This window comes from Melospiza melodia, chromosome 16 (assembly GCF_035770615.1).
Source record: "Melospiza melodia melodia isolate bMelMel2 chromosome 16, bMelMel2.pri, whole genome shotgun sequence".
NCBI classification, from domain to species: domain Eukaryota; kingdom Metazoa; phylum Chordata; class Aves; order Passeriformes; family Passerellidae; genus Melospiza; species Melospiza melodia.
In genome coordinates, this window is record NC_086209.1 from 9,549,205 (window position 1) to 9,561,999 (window position 12,795).

General features: G+C 45.6%; 1 protein-coding gene across 1 annotated transcript in view; it reads left to right on the forward strand.

Annotated features, from left to right (window-relative positions):
* Positions 1 to 11,062, forward strand: part of LOC134425702 (synaptotagmin-like protein 2) — a 34,257-nt gene extending 23,195 nt beyond the window's left edge. The window contains exons 8-17 of the mRNA XM_063170563.1: positions 145 to 243; positions 2,148 to 2,239; positions 3,290 to 3,391; positions 5,217 to 5,386; positions 5,534 to 5,636; positions 6,279 to 6,440; positions 7,173 to 7,251; positions 7,737 to 7,836; positions 8,097 to 8,302; positions 9,451 to 11,062. Coding sequence (XP_063026633.1) covers positions 145 to 243; positions 2,148 to 2,239; positions 3,290 to 3,391; positions 5,217 to 5,386; positions 5,534 to 5,636; positions 6,279 to 6,440; positions 7,173 to 7,251; positions 7,737 to 7,836; positions 8,097 to 8,302; positions 9,451 to 9,596 — 1,259 coding nt within the window. The 3' untranslated portion in view covers positions 9,597 to 11,062. The remainder of the gene's footprint in view (positions 1 to 144; positions 244 to 2,147; positions 2,240 to 3,289; positions 3,392 to 5,216; positions 5,387 to 5,533; positions 5,637 to 6,278; positions 6,441 to 7,172; positions 7,252 to 7,736; positions 7,837 to 8,096; positions 8,303 to 9,450) is intronic.
* Positions 11,063 to 12,795: the final 1,733 nt, after the last annotated feature.

Sequence of the window (12,795 nt, forward strand, 5' to 3'; positions counted from 1 at the left end):
GAAGCAGCCCTGAGCAGTGTGACTGCAGTGTGCTCTAGGCAGAGGGACCAGGGGAGGCACACACACATACAGGCCTATTGATGCGCTGCCCATTTGTGTTTGTTTATTTATTTACCATTTGATTTGGCTTTTTCTGTATTCCAGAGGAAGATGGGGATCATTCTCCTGCTGCTCAGGCACTGGCCCGAGCAAATAGCATTAATCTTGCAAAGAGTATGGTGAACATTTACACAACCACAGAGAGTGAGTAACATCTTTCTTTCTTCTTTTTGGTTTACATTTGCTGAAGGTGATATATTATGCCAGTTTTTCATCACCATGCTTCTGTGCATGTATCAGGTTAGGAAAATGACATATTGTTTCATCATCAAATTAGAGAGTTTATACTGCCTAAAATTAAATTCAGAGCCAGGAAATTACATCTAGATTGATGGTTTGTTACTTCAGCAAAACCACAAGGGCTTCAAAGGGTTGGCAAAAAGCTCATGCTCATCTCTCCTGTTCCTGCACAAGGCTGTGGGATCTGCTGGCAGCCTGGGGACTGATCTGAGGTGCCAAAGCTGGTGTCACCTGTCACTCCTGCTCATGAGGCCTCTCCATCACCCAGAGCAGAGCCTGTGGCTGGACTGATGTCCCCAGCTAGGACATGTTTTATGGTGACAGTCTCTCCCTCAGAAACTCAGAGAAGCTGAGGAGAAGGACACCAAGGAAGCAGCAGCCTGCCTGAAGAAGCCCAAGCAAGCTGCAGCCATGGAAAGCACCTGAGGGGAGGCAGCAGCAGCCTCTGTGTCCAAGAAAGCCAGTGACAATCCCCAAAAAGACAGATAAGAGCTGGCCTCAAAGGGAAGGGGTGAGGCCAAGGCTGCCAGGACTGAAATGAGAACATGGGAAGGCAATGCCCAAGGAAAGGTAAAAGTGAAGCCACTGAGAGGCTTTGATTGAGCCAGTTTAAGTCACAGGCTGTCAGGGGAGGGAGGCAGCTTGCTGGCAGGTCTCACTGCACAGCCCTGTGGCTGTGCCCACCTTGGCTGGCACCTTGTGCCAAGCACTGCCCATCACGGGGTGCCTGATGTGTCACAGGGCACGTTGGCTCAAAGCTCCAGGCCCCCATTGCTGTCCAGGGATGTGGTCTCCACCAAGACAAACAAGATTGCAGCTTCCCCTTAGCTAGAGTGTCCTGGTTTAGGGCAAATTTGGGAGAAAACATAATATCCAGTGTAAACAGAACTCATTAATGGGGATACAAACATCATAGCATCACCCTAGGACATAGAGCCCCAAAGCTGATCCTTGGAAACCTTCCTGTAACAGAGTTAAAGCTTCATGTTTGCAGTATAGCAAATAGTCTGTGGATGCTATTATTTATTCAAGGTTAGAAATAAAAATAGTAAATATCAAATGAATGGTAAATCAAGAATCTCTTGGGCATTTTGAGCAATGTATCATCATGCCTAAAATGCTAAACAAGTGTGTATATGAACGTGCATGTTGGTGTACATACATCTTTGCAAAACAAATTCTTCTGGGATGGAGAAAGTCATCTTCAAGAGAGTTATTGGAAGAAGATAAAGATACAAAAAATAAGTTTTAGTTAGACATTTAAGCAGTACAGTAACCATCTTTCTATTGATAGGAAACTTTTTAACTTATTTCTTTTAGATAATCTGCCAATGTCCACCTCTGTGTCTAGCAGAGTATTTGAGAAGTGTATGCAATGGTGAAATTGTGGGTATAAATATTTTAGTGCTCTTTTCTGCAAGGCAGGGTGCTATGAGATAAAAATGTAAACATGATTGGTTTCTTTGACAAGGAGGCAGATTTGGGTGGATTTAGTGTGAATTCAGTCTGCACAAAGGAGGCAACATCCACGTCCTGGTGCCGATGAGGAATTAGATGAGCCACTAGAGGGAGTTCCACACTCCCACACAGTGAATGAAAATCACTGAAAATACTTCAGGATGTTAATTAGCAGTTTTTGTCTTGGGGAGGATCAGCTTCAATGACAGGTGACACAGAGCAAGTAGGTAATGCTCCAGTGCCTTCCACAAGCTTTTTCTCCTTCCTTGTGCCCTTTAATAAAAGTGTGACTTATAATTAATTTCCTGATTCTGATGAGCTGTCTTGATGCCTTTTTTTTGTACCTCCAGCATACAATAAACCTCATTTGATACCACATCAATTTCTTGAACCTGAAAGAGTGAAAGAACTGAGCAGATCCTCTCCCCTCCTGTTGTCTGAGGTGGGTTGATGCCAGAAATGGCTGAAATAGTGTTCACAGCATGCCCTGGATGGCAGTTGGTGTCATGAGGATGTTTCTCCTGGAGACCAACAGTACTTGCTTTGGAGCATGCCTTGGTTATGTCATGAATAAATGAGAATGTGGAAACCCAGGACACTGGGAATATTTCTCTGTCTGCTCTGGGGTGCCCTGACCCCCAGGGGAGCACTGACTTGTCTCCTTCACTCATGAAGAAAGTTTCCCAGACTTCAAGATAGACTGGAATCCACAAAAGTGTGAAATAGATTATAGAGAGCAGTGTAGGTGTATCACTTGGTGAGAAATTGAGGTTTTGGGATTTTTAGTATGTTGTGGATCGCAGCAAGATGGAGGGCACAGGGTGTTGTCCTGGGTTTCTTCTTCATACTTCTTCTTCCTCCTTCTTCATGAGTTTGGGTGGTGTTTTGTAGTTGGGCAGAAAAGTCCGCATTGTGGGCTCTTTGGGATCAGTTCTTGGCTTAAAAGGAAAAATAATCTAGGTGTAAGCTCTTAATTGGATAGTTTAGTCTTAAAAGACCTTGTAACAAGAGATTGTTGGCCATTTTGTGCCTTCTAATGAAAAGCTGCCAAACTCACAGTAGTGAAACTGTTCTACTGATAAGAAATAATAAACACCTGAGTCCCAACATGAACTACCATCTCAAGTGCCTTCAATCCAGACCCAGAGAAACCCACAACTGGAACCCCCACATGAGAAATGCCTTAAGAAAAAAGCCCCCAGCAGGCAGAGCAGCTGTTCCATGCTGGAGGATGCTGCCCTGTGTGTCCAGCCACACTGCTGTGCCCTTTCCAGAGCCCAGGCGGGGCCTGCAGCTCTGCTTGGAGGCAGTGAGTGATGACGTTCAGTGCTGCTCAGGGGGGATGCCCTGGGGAGGCTCCCTGCGCTCTCCTCAGCTCTGCTAAACTGATCTGTGCTCATGGAACTCTGCTGAGCAATTCCTTTTACTCTCCAGTGTTGCAAAGCTCTCCTCCTTCGGCACAGCCTAAAGATGCTTCTTGTTTTCTGAGCAGACGGAGTCAGACACGGCCTCGGAGCTCAGCTTCCAGCTGGGCAGGCACAAGAAGTCCCCCAGCACTGGCAGCCACTCCTCTGACATGGCTTCTGTCTCCTCGGTAGGTCCCGAGCCTGGGGGCTCTGCCCAGGCTCCTCAGCTGGATGCAGGGATGCTGCAGTTGGGCTGCTGCTGCTGGTGGGGCCTCCAGAGCAGCCTGCTGGTTTCTGCAGGGTGCATTGCTAAAGGAATGGGGGTGATTAATTGCTGTCTCAGGTTAAATCCAGGTGCCACCTCAAAATAGAGCCCCACTGAGTCATTGCTGGTGAAATTCCCTGTAAGCCACAACCCCCCTGCCAGGGGTGGGTGCTCTGGGTCCTGCTGGTGCAGAACGTGGGGAAGGGGTTTCTAGGTGGGGAAATGAAGCACACAGCTGTTAAGGGGCATGTTTGTGGTTCAGGACTGCAGGTGGGTACCCTCTTCAAGCTCATCCTTTATCAGCAGATAAGAGGGAAGTCAGAGTTGGACAGCAAAGGCATGTTTTGGAGCTTCAGCTTCTAAGGAAAGCTTAAAAAAGCTGAATGTGTTTAGTTGAGTGTTTTTAAAAGACTCTTTAGAGACAGTATTTGGGGAGGGAGCTGTGTAAAACTGCTTGAATTTGCTGTGTTACTGTTATAGATTTCTCCAAGGAGTATATTTGAGACTCACAGAATATATGTGAAGCAAAGCTGGTAGGGAGAGGTCATGAATGTAGATAAGTATGTTAAAAACTTTAGGGCACATGAGTTCTCCTAATTTGGAGCATCTGGGAGCTGAAAATCAGTCCAGGTCATGCAAGTGTTCTTGAAAATCTCATTCAGGATTCTCTGCTGGGGTGAATATCCTGTTGGGATAGTAAATGCAGCTCCAAGGACTGACTGGAGATGTTCAGCAGGTTTTTGGAGGTTATAATAAAATTCAGAATCAAAGTAAGTTGGGGAAGACAGAGAAGAATTGGGTTAATTACCAGGAAGGTTTTTTGATAAATGTTCATGACGGTACCACAGAGAGGTGCCAAGAGGGTTAATGATTTGCTTTGTAAACAGCATTAGCTTTTATGAAATCCTGTCAGGAATCATGAGTGATTGGTGCAAGAGAAAATTATCTCAGCTTTCTGTGGCTGAGCTTTGCTTGTGCTTCGTGACTTTCTATCAGTGAAAGGCAAAGACCTGAACAAAGAAGCCCAAGTTGTCTGGGCAAATTGCATTTTTTTCTGAGAAAGCAAATAACTCCTGGGTGCCTAGCTCCAGATTTGTATCTGGAGAAGCCTCATTTTGCTGTGCCTTTGGGGCAAGCACAGGCTGTCTCTGGTGGGACAGTGGCTCTTCAGAACAGGGTTGTATCTGTTTTGTGCTGCTCCATGCACATTGTGGGTAAGCAACAAGATAGGAATAGTTCTTCCTACATTTCTAGTCTGATAGGGTTCTTATTAACCTGTTTTATAACTGGATTGACAATTGTGTGACTATATCTACCTGAAATAACGAATTCTTATAATATAGTTCAAGTTCTCTCAATATCTTTCTTTCTTAGAGATGAGATTGGGTCAGGATATCAGTTATTTGTTCTATAAGCATAGGGAAGAAACATGTGTGGTCCTCCCAGGAACATCTGAGTCCATTTCCCAAAGTTTTGGGATTTAGGAGTGAAAAAACTTCTGTATTTCTTGAGCATTCAGTGCTTCCAAGTCCTGGTCTAGGATAGCACATCCTTATAGGGATTTCCCAGCCCTGGCTTGCTTGAGACCAGCCACAGCTGTGAACCCTCTCTGTGTCAAGAGCACTACACTGCACAAGAACAGGAACACCAGAGTTTTTCTCTGGGAATACATTTCTCAGACTCATGTTTGCCCAGAACTGAGTCTGTGCCTGTTTCAGTGGCACTGACCTTGCTCTTCCCTCTGGCAGGTGAGTGGTAGTGTGCTCAGTGTCTACAGTGGTGACTTTGGGAGTGTGGATGCCCAAGGAACTGTGGAATTTGCCCTGGACTATGACGAGAAGAACCGGGAGTTCCAGGTGCACGTGTCCCAGTGCAGGGGCTTGGCTGTGGTGGATGAGAGGAAAGGCAGATCTGACCCGTGAGTGATCTTTTAGTGCCTGAGTTCTGTCTCCTGGAGGACTTCTATTTTCTTTAAATATAATGGTTCTTTCCTTCCTGCCTTCCTGCCAGCTTAGTGGAGAGCTTGGCAATGTGGGGCAGTGTCCAACTGGAGTTTGTTTTCTAGGTATGTTAAGACTTACCTGCTCCCAGACAAAGCCAGGATGGGTAAGAGGAAAACATCAGTGAAGAAGAGGACAGTGAACCCTGTGTACAATGAGGTGTTACGGGTAAGGACAAACACACACTCTGAAAAGCTCTGCTGGAGTAGGCACCTCTGTCAGGCAGGTCTGGGAAGATCCTGCCTTCTTGGCCAGATTCTTTGCTGCCTCCTGCCAGCACAGCACTGCTCTCCTCTGGGCTTTGAGAGGCCTGGGGTGTTAAAGGCTCCTCTGCACCCATCCATGTGGCACCCAAGATTTCTCTGCAAAACCACACAGATCTTTGGATGCAATAGGGTCCTGCAGTCAGAGCAAGGGCTGTTTGTCCTCCCCCTTCCCTGGCATGCAGTCACAAGGCACAGGACTGGTAAGAAAGGTCTGCATTATGTGATCATACTCATCAAAGCATAGAGGATTATTTAACAATGGCCAGGCCTGTGTTAATAATTCTTGAAAGAATATTGGTTTTGCCCTGTGATGAATGGAATGCCAGGTTTCCCTGTGCTCAGCAGAAAAGCTTTGTCAGGGTAGTAGTGTTGCTACAGGACAAAAAAAGAGATGTTCAGACTGAAGCCAGTCCGTTGGTAGTGCATATGTGTGGGGTGGGTTTGAGTGTCTCAGAGCTTATTCAAGCTTTTTTGTGGTTTATTTCTGTTTGTGAAAGAAACAGAAGAAAAATTTGAGCAACCTGACTTCTCTTTCTTCCTGTAGTATAAAATAGAGAAAATGGTGTTGCTGATCCAAAAATTGAATCTCTCTGTTTGGCACAATGATCCACTGGGACGTAACAGTTTCTTGGGAGAGATTGAGATAGACTTGGCCAGCTGGGACTGGAGCAACAGGAAACTCAACTGGTACCCACTGAAGCCCCGGGTGAGTGTCTCACTGCAGCCCCGCTTTCCAGCCCAGCCCTGAAGCCCTGAGGGTGGCAGTAGTCCTTCCTGACTCCTTGAGGTCTTTGGGTGGAGCAGAACAATGTGAACTGCAGGAGGGAAGAACCCCTGGGCACCTTAGTGCAGCTCAGTGCTCCGAACAATGAATGGCCTTCTCAGGTCTGTTTTGGTGACTGATCTGCAGGGACACTGTCATGAATGCAACCTGACACTAATCACAGCAACTTCGACATGACTTTGCCATTCTCTCCACTCACATGAAGACTTTTTAAAAAGCAGAGTCTTAAAGTCTTAAAAGCAGCTGAGTTTTAGGTGAAGCAGCTGATGTGCCTTGAGAGGTGAATATTCGGGGGCCACTGTTTGTAAAGCCTGTTTTGCAGCTTCCTGCATGTGTCTGGATTCACGGGTCTGATATGAGTCCCTTTTAAGCAAATAGAGGACATTTATCTTCCAGAACCAAGATGCTTAATTATATCCAGCTGGACATGTCTGGAAGGGCAGCCTTGTACTCTGAATCCTCAGGCTTTTGCTTCTGAGAAACTGAGTTTGAGAACAAACCCACAGAGAAATGACCTGCCCTAAGAGGGGGCTGTTCCAGCCATGGAAAATCAGAGTTTGTCCATTTGTGCTCCTCCACTGAAGTCAAAAGCTGTTTGCCTTGCTGTGTTTCCACAACCCTCCATTAAGTCAGCCATAACCCTTTCCATTTCAGAGCCTTTCTGCTGTTAATGGTGTGGATCATCGAGGAGTGATGAGTTTGTCCATTAAGTATGTCCCCCCTGGAAGCCTGGGTGAGTGTGGCTCATGCATTAAGGGCAAACACGAGCTTGCAGTGCCTCATCTGCTTGGGGCTGCTTAAAGAGCAAGCTCATCAGAGCAAGATCTTAGAGAGCAGCACAAAGGCAGTGTGTGACAGCACTGCCTGCAGCCTACATCTGATTTCCACATCTGGATTTACTGGGGAGGGAGGAAGGGCTCAACCACCTCCAGTTTATGAGCATATGGGCACTGTAGGGTGCTGTGATGAGGTAGGAGCAGCACAGAACCCATGTTACTGTGGGGCAGGCATAAGGCTGCTTTGGCTCAGCAGTTCCATCTCTTTTGCTGTCTGATACAGCACTGGCAGGTTGTGTCAGGAGCTGGCTGCAGTGCTGAGATGCCCAGGGAGGGGCAGTGAGCACACAGGAGCTGTATGGGTCCCACAGGAGAGGAGACCTGTCATTCTGAGCTGTGGCTCTGGCTGCCATGACAGCTTTTCTCTTCTCATAAACTGCAGGGCCCAGGAACCCTCCCTCTGGTGAAGTTCACATTTGGGTCAAAGACGTCAAGGACCTGCTGCAGTTGCGTCCCTCTGGAGTGGATTCCTTTGTGAAGTGGTGAGTGCCTGAGCACGGGGCTGCTCCTGGGGCTGCTCCTGCTCTGGGCTGTGCTTCCCACAAAGGCTGTGCTTCCTACTGTGCTCTCAGGCTCACCAAGCTGTGCCTCCACGCTGGAAAGCCTTTGTGTTTCACTGGGAGAAGTGTAGGGGAGAATTGCCCTTGTTTTCCACCTGTAGGAAAAGCAGGAAAATCCTTGCTGTGATAAAGCTCTTGGTCAGTGTTCAGTGCTTCATGCTGTGTGCTTTCTCCTCCCAAAGCTATGTGCTTCCAGACACCAGTAAGAAGAGCTACCAAAAGACCAGAGTCATAAAGAGAGACACAAACCCTGTTTTCAATCACACCATTGTGTATGATGGCTTTCACACGGAGGATCTGAAGGATGCCTGTGTTGAACTCACTGTGTGGGATCATGAGAAACTTACCAACCATTTCCTTGGAGGAATCAGGCTGGGCCTTGGGACAGGTCAGTATTTTCTTTTACTGAGCTACAAGGTGAAGTGGGAAGTTACAGAGTATTTTGCTGTTGGAGAGAAACCAGGGATGGGGTGTCTCAGTAACTGGTACCTGCACTGTGTCGTGGATGGAGGGGGCCCTGGTGCCATGGTAACAACCCTCTGTTTCTACATTTTCTGCCAACATCAGATCTGAGGTCTGGCAAAACTCAAGAGAGTTTTCCTGCTGTTACAGGAAAACAGGCTGACAAACCAGCATTATATTGGTGCTCCTGCCAGGGAAGAGTGCTTAGGGAGCGACTGGAATGTCACACGGGACAGCACCTGGTGCCTGTCCATCCTTGAGGTGCTCTCTGAGACACCTCACAATGCTGCAATCCAGGATAAGTGTTTCCTGGGGGACAAGGCTCATGGTAGTTGGCAGGTCTGCCTGGCAGGTGCACACACTGTGGCTGTTGGATTTACCTGCATGTTCTCTGTTTTCCACCTCACATGTCACTGGGTGGGTTGTGGACTCTCCAGAAGGAAAGGTCAACAAGAATAAGACTAAAATAAAATAAAATAAAATAAAATAAAATAAAATAAAATAAAATAAAATAAAATAAAATAAAATAAAATAAAATAAAATAAAATAAAATAAAATAAAATAAAATAAAATAAAATACAAGTTTAGCTGTGATCAAAATTTAGTCTTCTCTCTCACTGACAAATAATTGGCACCTAAAGTTTTGATTGAATTGGAATGGATGTACACATTTTTCTGCTATAGTATGTTTGATTCATAGAGAAATGAAACAAGAGAATTTTGATGAATACTCCACCTTGTCCACAAGAAAATCTTTTAAGAGGAAAGCCAAACCTCTAAGAGCTTTCTTACCATTCAAAAAGGTGCAAGAAGGGCTTGAGCCCAATATTGCTTTCCTTGGCATGTTATATTTAGGGTTCTTGCATTTTGTGACAGTTGCAGTGACCTCATTCTGAACTGTGGTGTAGAATGGGCATTTGCAAGCAAACAGGAGGTGCTCAGGGTGCAGCTTGCTGAGGGGGAGCCAGCAGCTTTTATGTGAAGACATTGCCTGCAGCAGTTACATCCCATTGAATGTTTTTGCATGGAGTGGGAGCTCTGTGTGTGGCTCTCAAAGTTTCTCATTCTTTTCAGGTTTGAGCTATGGCATCTCTGTGGACTGGATGGACTCCACCCAGGAGGAGGTGGCCTTTTGGCAGGAGATGATGTTGGCTGCCAATGAATGGATCGAGGGATTGCTGCCCCTGCGCTCACTGGCAGGGAGGAAAAAGCTGAAATAACCCATGGCTGGTGCCATGGAAATACCCAATGTGCTCGTTAGAATGAGGAAACTTCCTGCACCAGGGAGAGACCATCCACAGGCTGCAAGTGTCAGGGGAATGAGGCAGTTAACAGGCATCACCTTGGAGCTGTTAATGTTCAGTACTAATCCACTCACAGAGGACATGAAAGATGCCAAATAGGACTTTAACCAAGAAGAAACTTAATTTGCCTTTTTATTTAATCATTTATGTATTCAGTATATTTGAATTCCATTAAGCTCTGGGAACATTGGCAGAAGGAAAAGGAGATGTGGATGCTTTTTTCTTTTTACCATTTTTCTTCCATGCAGAGATGCAGTTGTACTGAAGCAGCAGCATGGCATTATTCATACTCCCTGCAAGGGGTACACTTTGTACTTGGTGTACAATTGCTGCAAATCACCAGCACAGTTTGAGAATGGGAGCTTTGCATTTGTCACCTGTGATAACACCTCTTTAACGTGAGGAAAATTGAGTTCCAAGGTGCATCTAAAGAAAGAGAGGACTATTTGCAGCAGAAAATGAAGAAACCTGAGGAGGATGACAATGAGGAATTTGATATATTAATTTCTTTGTGCTTTAATCTGAAAGAGTGCAGGGATGCTCTTAGGGATAGTGGGATTTTACAAGCAGGGACTGTTTCCCTGGCTTTCCCACAAGCTCCCTCAGAGACTTCAGGAAAGTCTCTTTGTGAGAGTTTGAGTGCAATATAAACCAAAATGTTTGCCCAGATGTAAAACATGGTTACATTGCTAAGGGGCCTTTGCAATGCCTTGTGTGCAAAACATTTCAATATGAAGTGATGAGCTGGGGGACAGTGTCACACCGGCCTGGCATGAGGGTCAGGAGGGACAGGTCACAGCCACACTGACACAGGGGACCCTGGGAGCTGGGGCAGGGGTAAGGAGGGCTGAGAGAATGTGCAGGGAGTGCAGAGCTGCAGTTTCCTGGGGGTCTCCTGCATCTGCATCCCCTGCTGCCCTTCCCTTCCCCTGCTGCCTGCTGTGAGCTGTCAGTGGCTGGAATTTCCCTTTTGCCAGTAGCTTGCAAAAAAGTCTTTGCATCTGGCACATGGACCGTGGTGGAGTGGTGTTGTGAATACATTTTGAATTGCAGCTTTGTAATTTCTGTTTTGGATGTACATACTGTGATTAAATTGAATGTTTTTCTTAAGTCATCAGTTGGTTGTCTTGTACCTATTTTCATCATGCTCCAAATAACCAAAAAGCAAAAGAGGTGTTAAATTTTGTTATGTCAAAATGAGGCATTTTTGCCAAAGGGCAAGTGAAATGTCATGAAGAAATAATTTTTATAACTATCTACTTTAGATTTTGGCTCTCAAATTATTTTGATATTCTTCTTTAATGGATTGATTTTATTTAAGTCAAGCCTACTGTGAATTTTCAGCTTAGCAAAGATGATTGTAAATAAATGAATGGAAAAATGTACACTTAGAGTAATAAGACTTTTTCTTTAAATGGAAACATTTGGGATATAATCAGCTTTCATGGGAAAAAAAGAAAGAATTAAAGTGGTTTTGCAGTTGGAAAAAGACAATAATTGGAAATGCACCAGACACAGTAATAAAAGTACTAGGAGAGAGTCCACAGAACAACAGAATTAAGCAGTGAGTGTCTAATGAAGGAGCTCATACATCTGTAACATCAGCCCAAAAATACTTTGTAGGGGGTCCAGCCTGACATGTTTGTTTACCAAGATTTGGTGATTTATTACCTTTGTGGGATAAAATAACAAGACTGGGCCTAAGTTGAGAGTTTAAAAAAAATATTATCCTTACCTTAGGTGCTGAACATATGAATATTTATACATCAGTGTACCTGACTGCTGTGAGGAGCCCTGGTGGCAGGGGTGGGGTTTGAGCTGGAATGGATGTGCACACATCAGTGTGAGCTGGAATGGATGTGCACACATCAGTGTGAGCTGGAATTGGTGTGCACACATCAGTGTGAGCTGGAATGGATGCGCACACATCAGTGGGGTGGAATGAAGTGAAGTTACCCACAGTTCTGCTGCTTTCCTCCTGGTGCTCCCCTATCCCAGGGATATTCCTGGGACAGACTTTCTGCTGGGGCTGGAAAAGTGGTTGGTAGCACCAGGGCTCTGTCTCAGGTCTCTTCCTGGTGGGTGCAGCTGATTCCTGTCCACCTCCTCCTCCTCATCAGCATTACTGCATGGCAATGTTGCCAGAAGTGCTGGTTGCATCAGTGGAACTGGAAATGGTTGTGTTGTTGTGTCAGGAAATTAACAGATTTTTCATTGCTGCTGCCAGGAGGGCAGAAAAAGGGGGTCAGTGGGCCAGTTCATCCCAGCAGAGTTACTTCATGAACTTGGCACGGGACTTTGTGAGACTATTTTTTATTCAGATTCCATTGAGGATTTTTTTTTTTGTTAATCTTTTGCTGGCTTGTTTATTTAAATTAAGCCCTGATTAACTTAAGAAGCTTTCTTTGGCACTTAATAGTTTATCAGAGTAAAAGATTACACTGCCAAACCACACACACTTTTGTCACACAGCTGATTCTGGGGCAGTAAAATTTGCTATGGTCTCTGTTTCATTTACTGCACAGAAAGCACTTTATCATAAAATGACTTAAGGCACATTTATTGCCAGTGTCCTGTGGAGGAGCAGAGCATCTTGTGGGTATAAGGTTAATGGCCTGTTTGCTTGTGGTTTATGATGCTGGCATTTGTTGTCTGTGGATGCTGAACCTCACAGACTCTGGCATGTAAATATGTGCTGGTGGCACAAGAGTGGGGATGTAACTGGTGAAAATAAAAGAAAAAAGAGATGGAAAGTTTTCTGACTGTATTTACTGCTTAGTTGTAGAATGAATCAAACAAAGCTACAGGTGAGAGCCTGCGGTGCCATTGGCTGTGGTTTGTGTCCCTCCTTTCCCTGCACAAGGAGTTGCGGTGCCAGCACTTTCCCTTCCCTTCCCTCTTCTCTCTCTCCCACTCACCAGTGCCAGCACTGGGAGCTGAGGGGACCCCTGGGCTGGACACAGAAGTGACCCCAGGAGTGCAGTGCCATCCTTTCAATATCAAACACAAACCTCAGCGCCTACAGGAGAGCTGGCAGCTGCTTTCCATGAGGCTTCTGCATTTGTGAGCCAATGTGCTCTCTTCTAGGTTATGTCTGATTTATGTAATTTTTTTT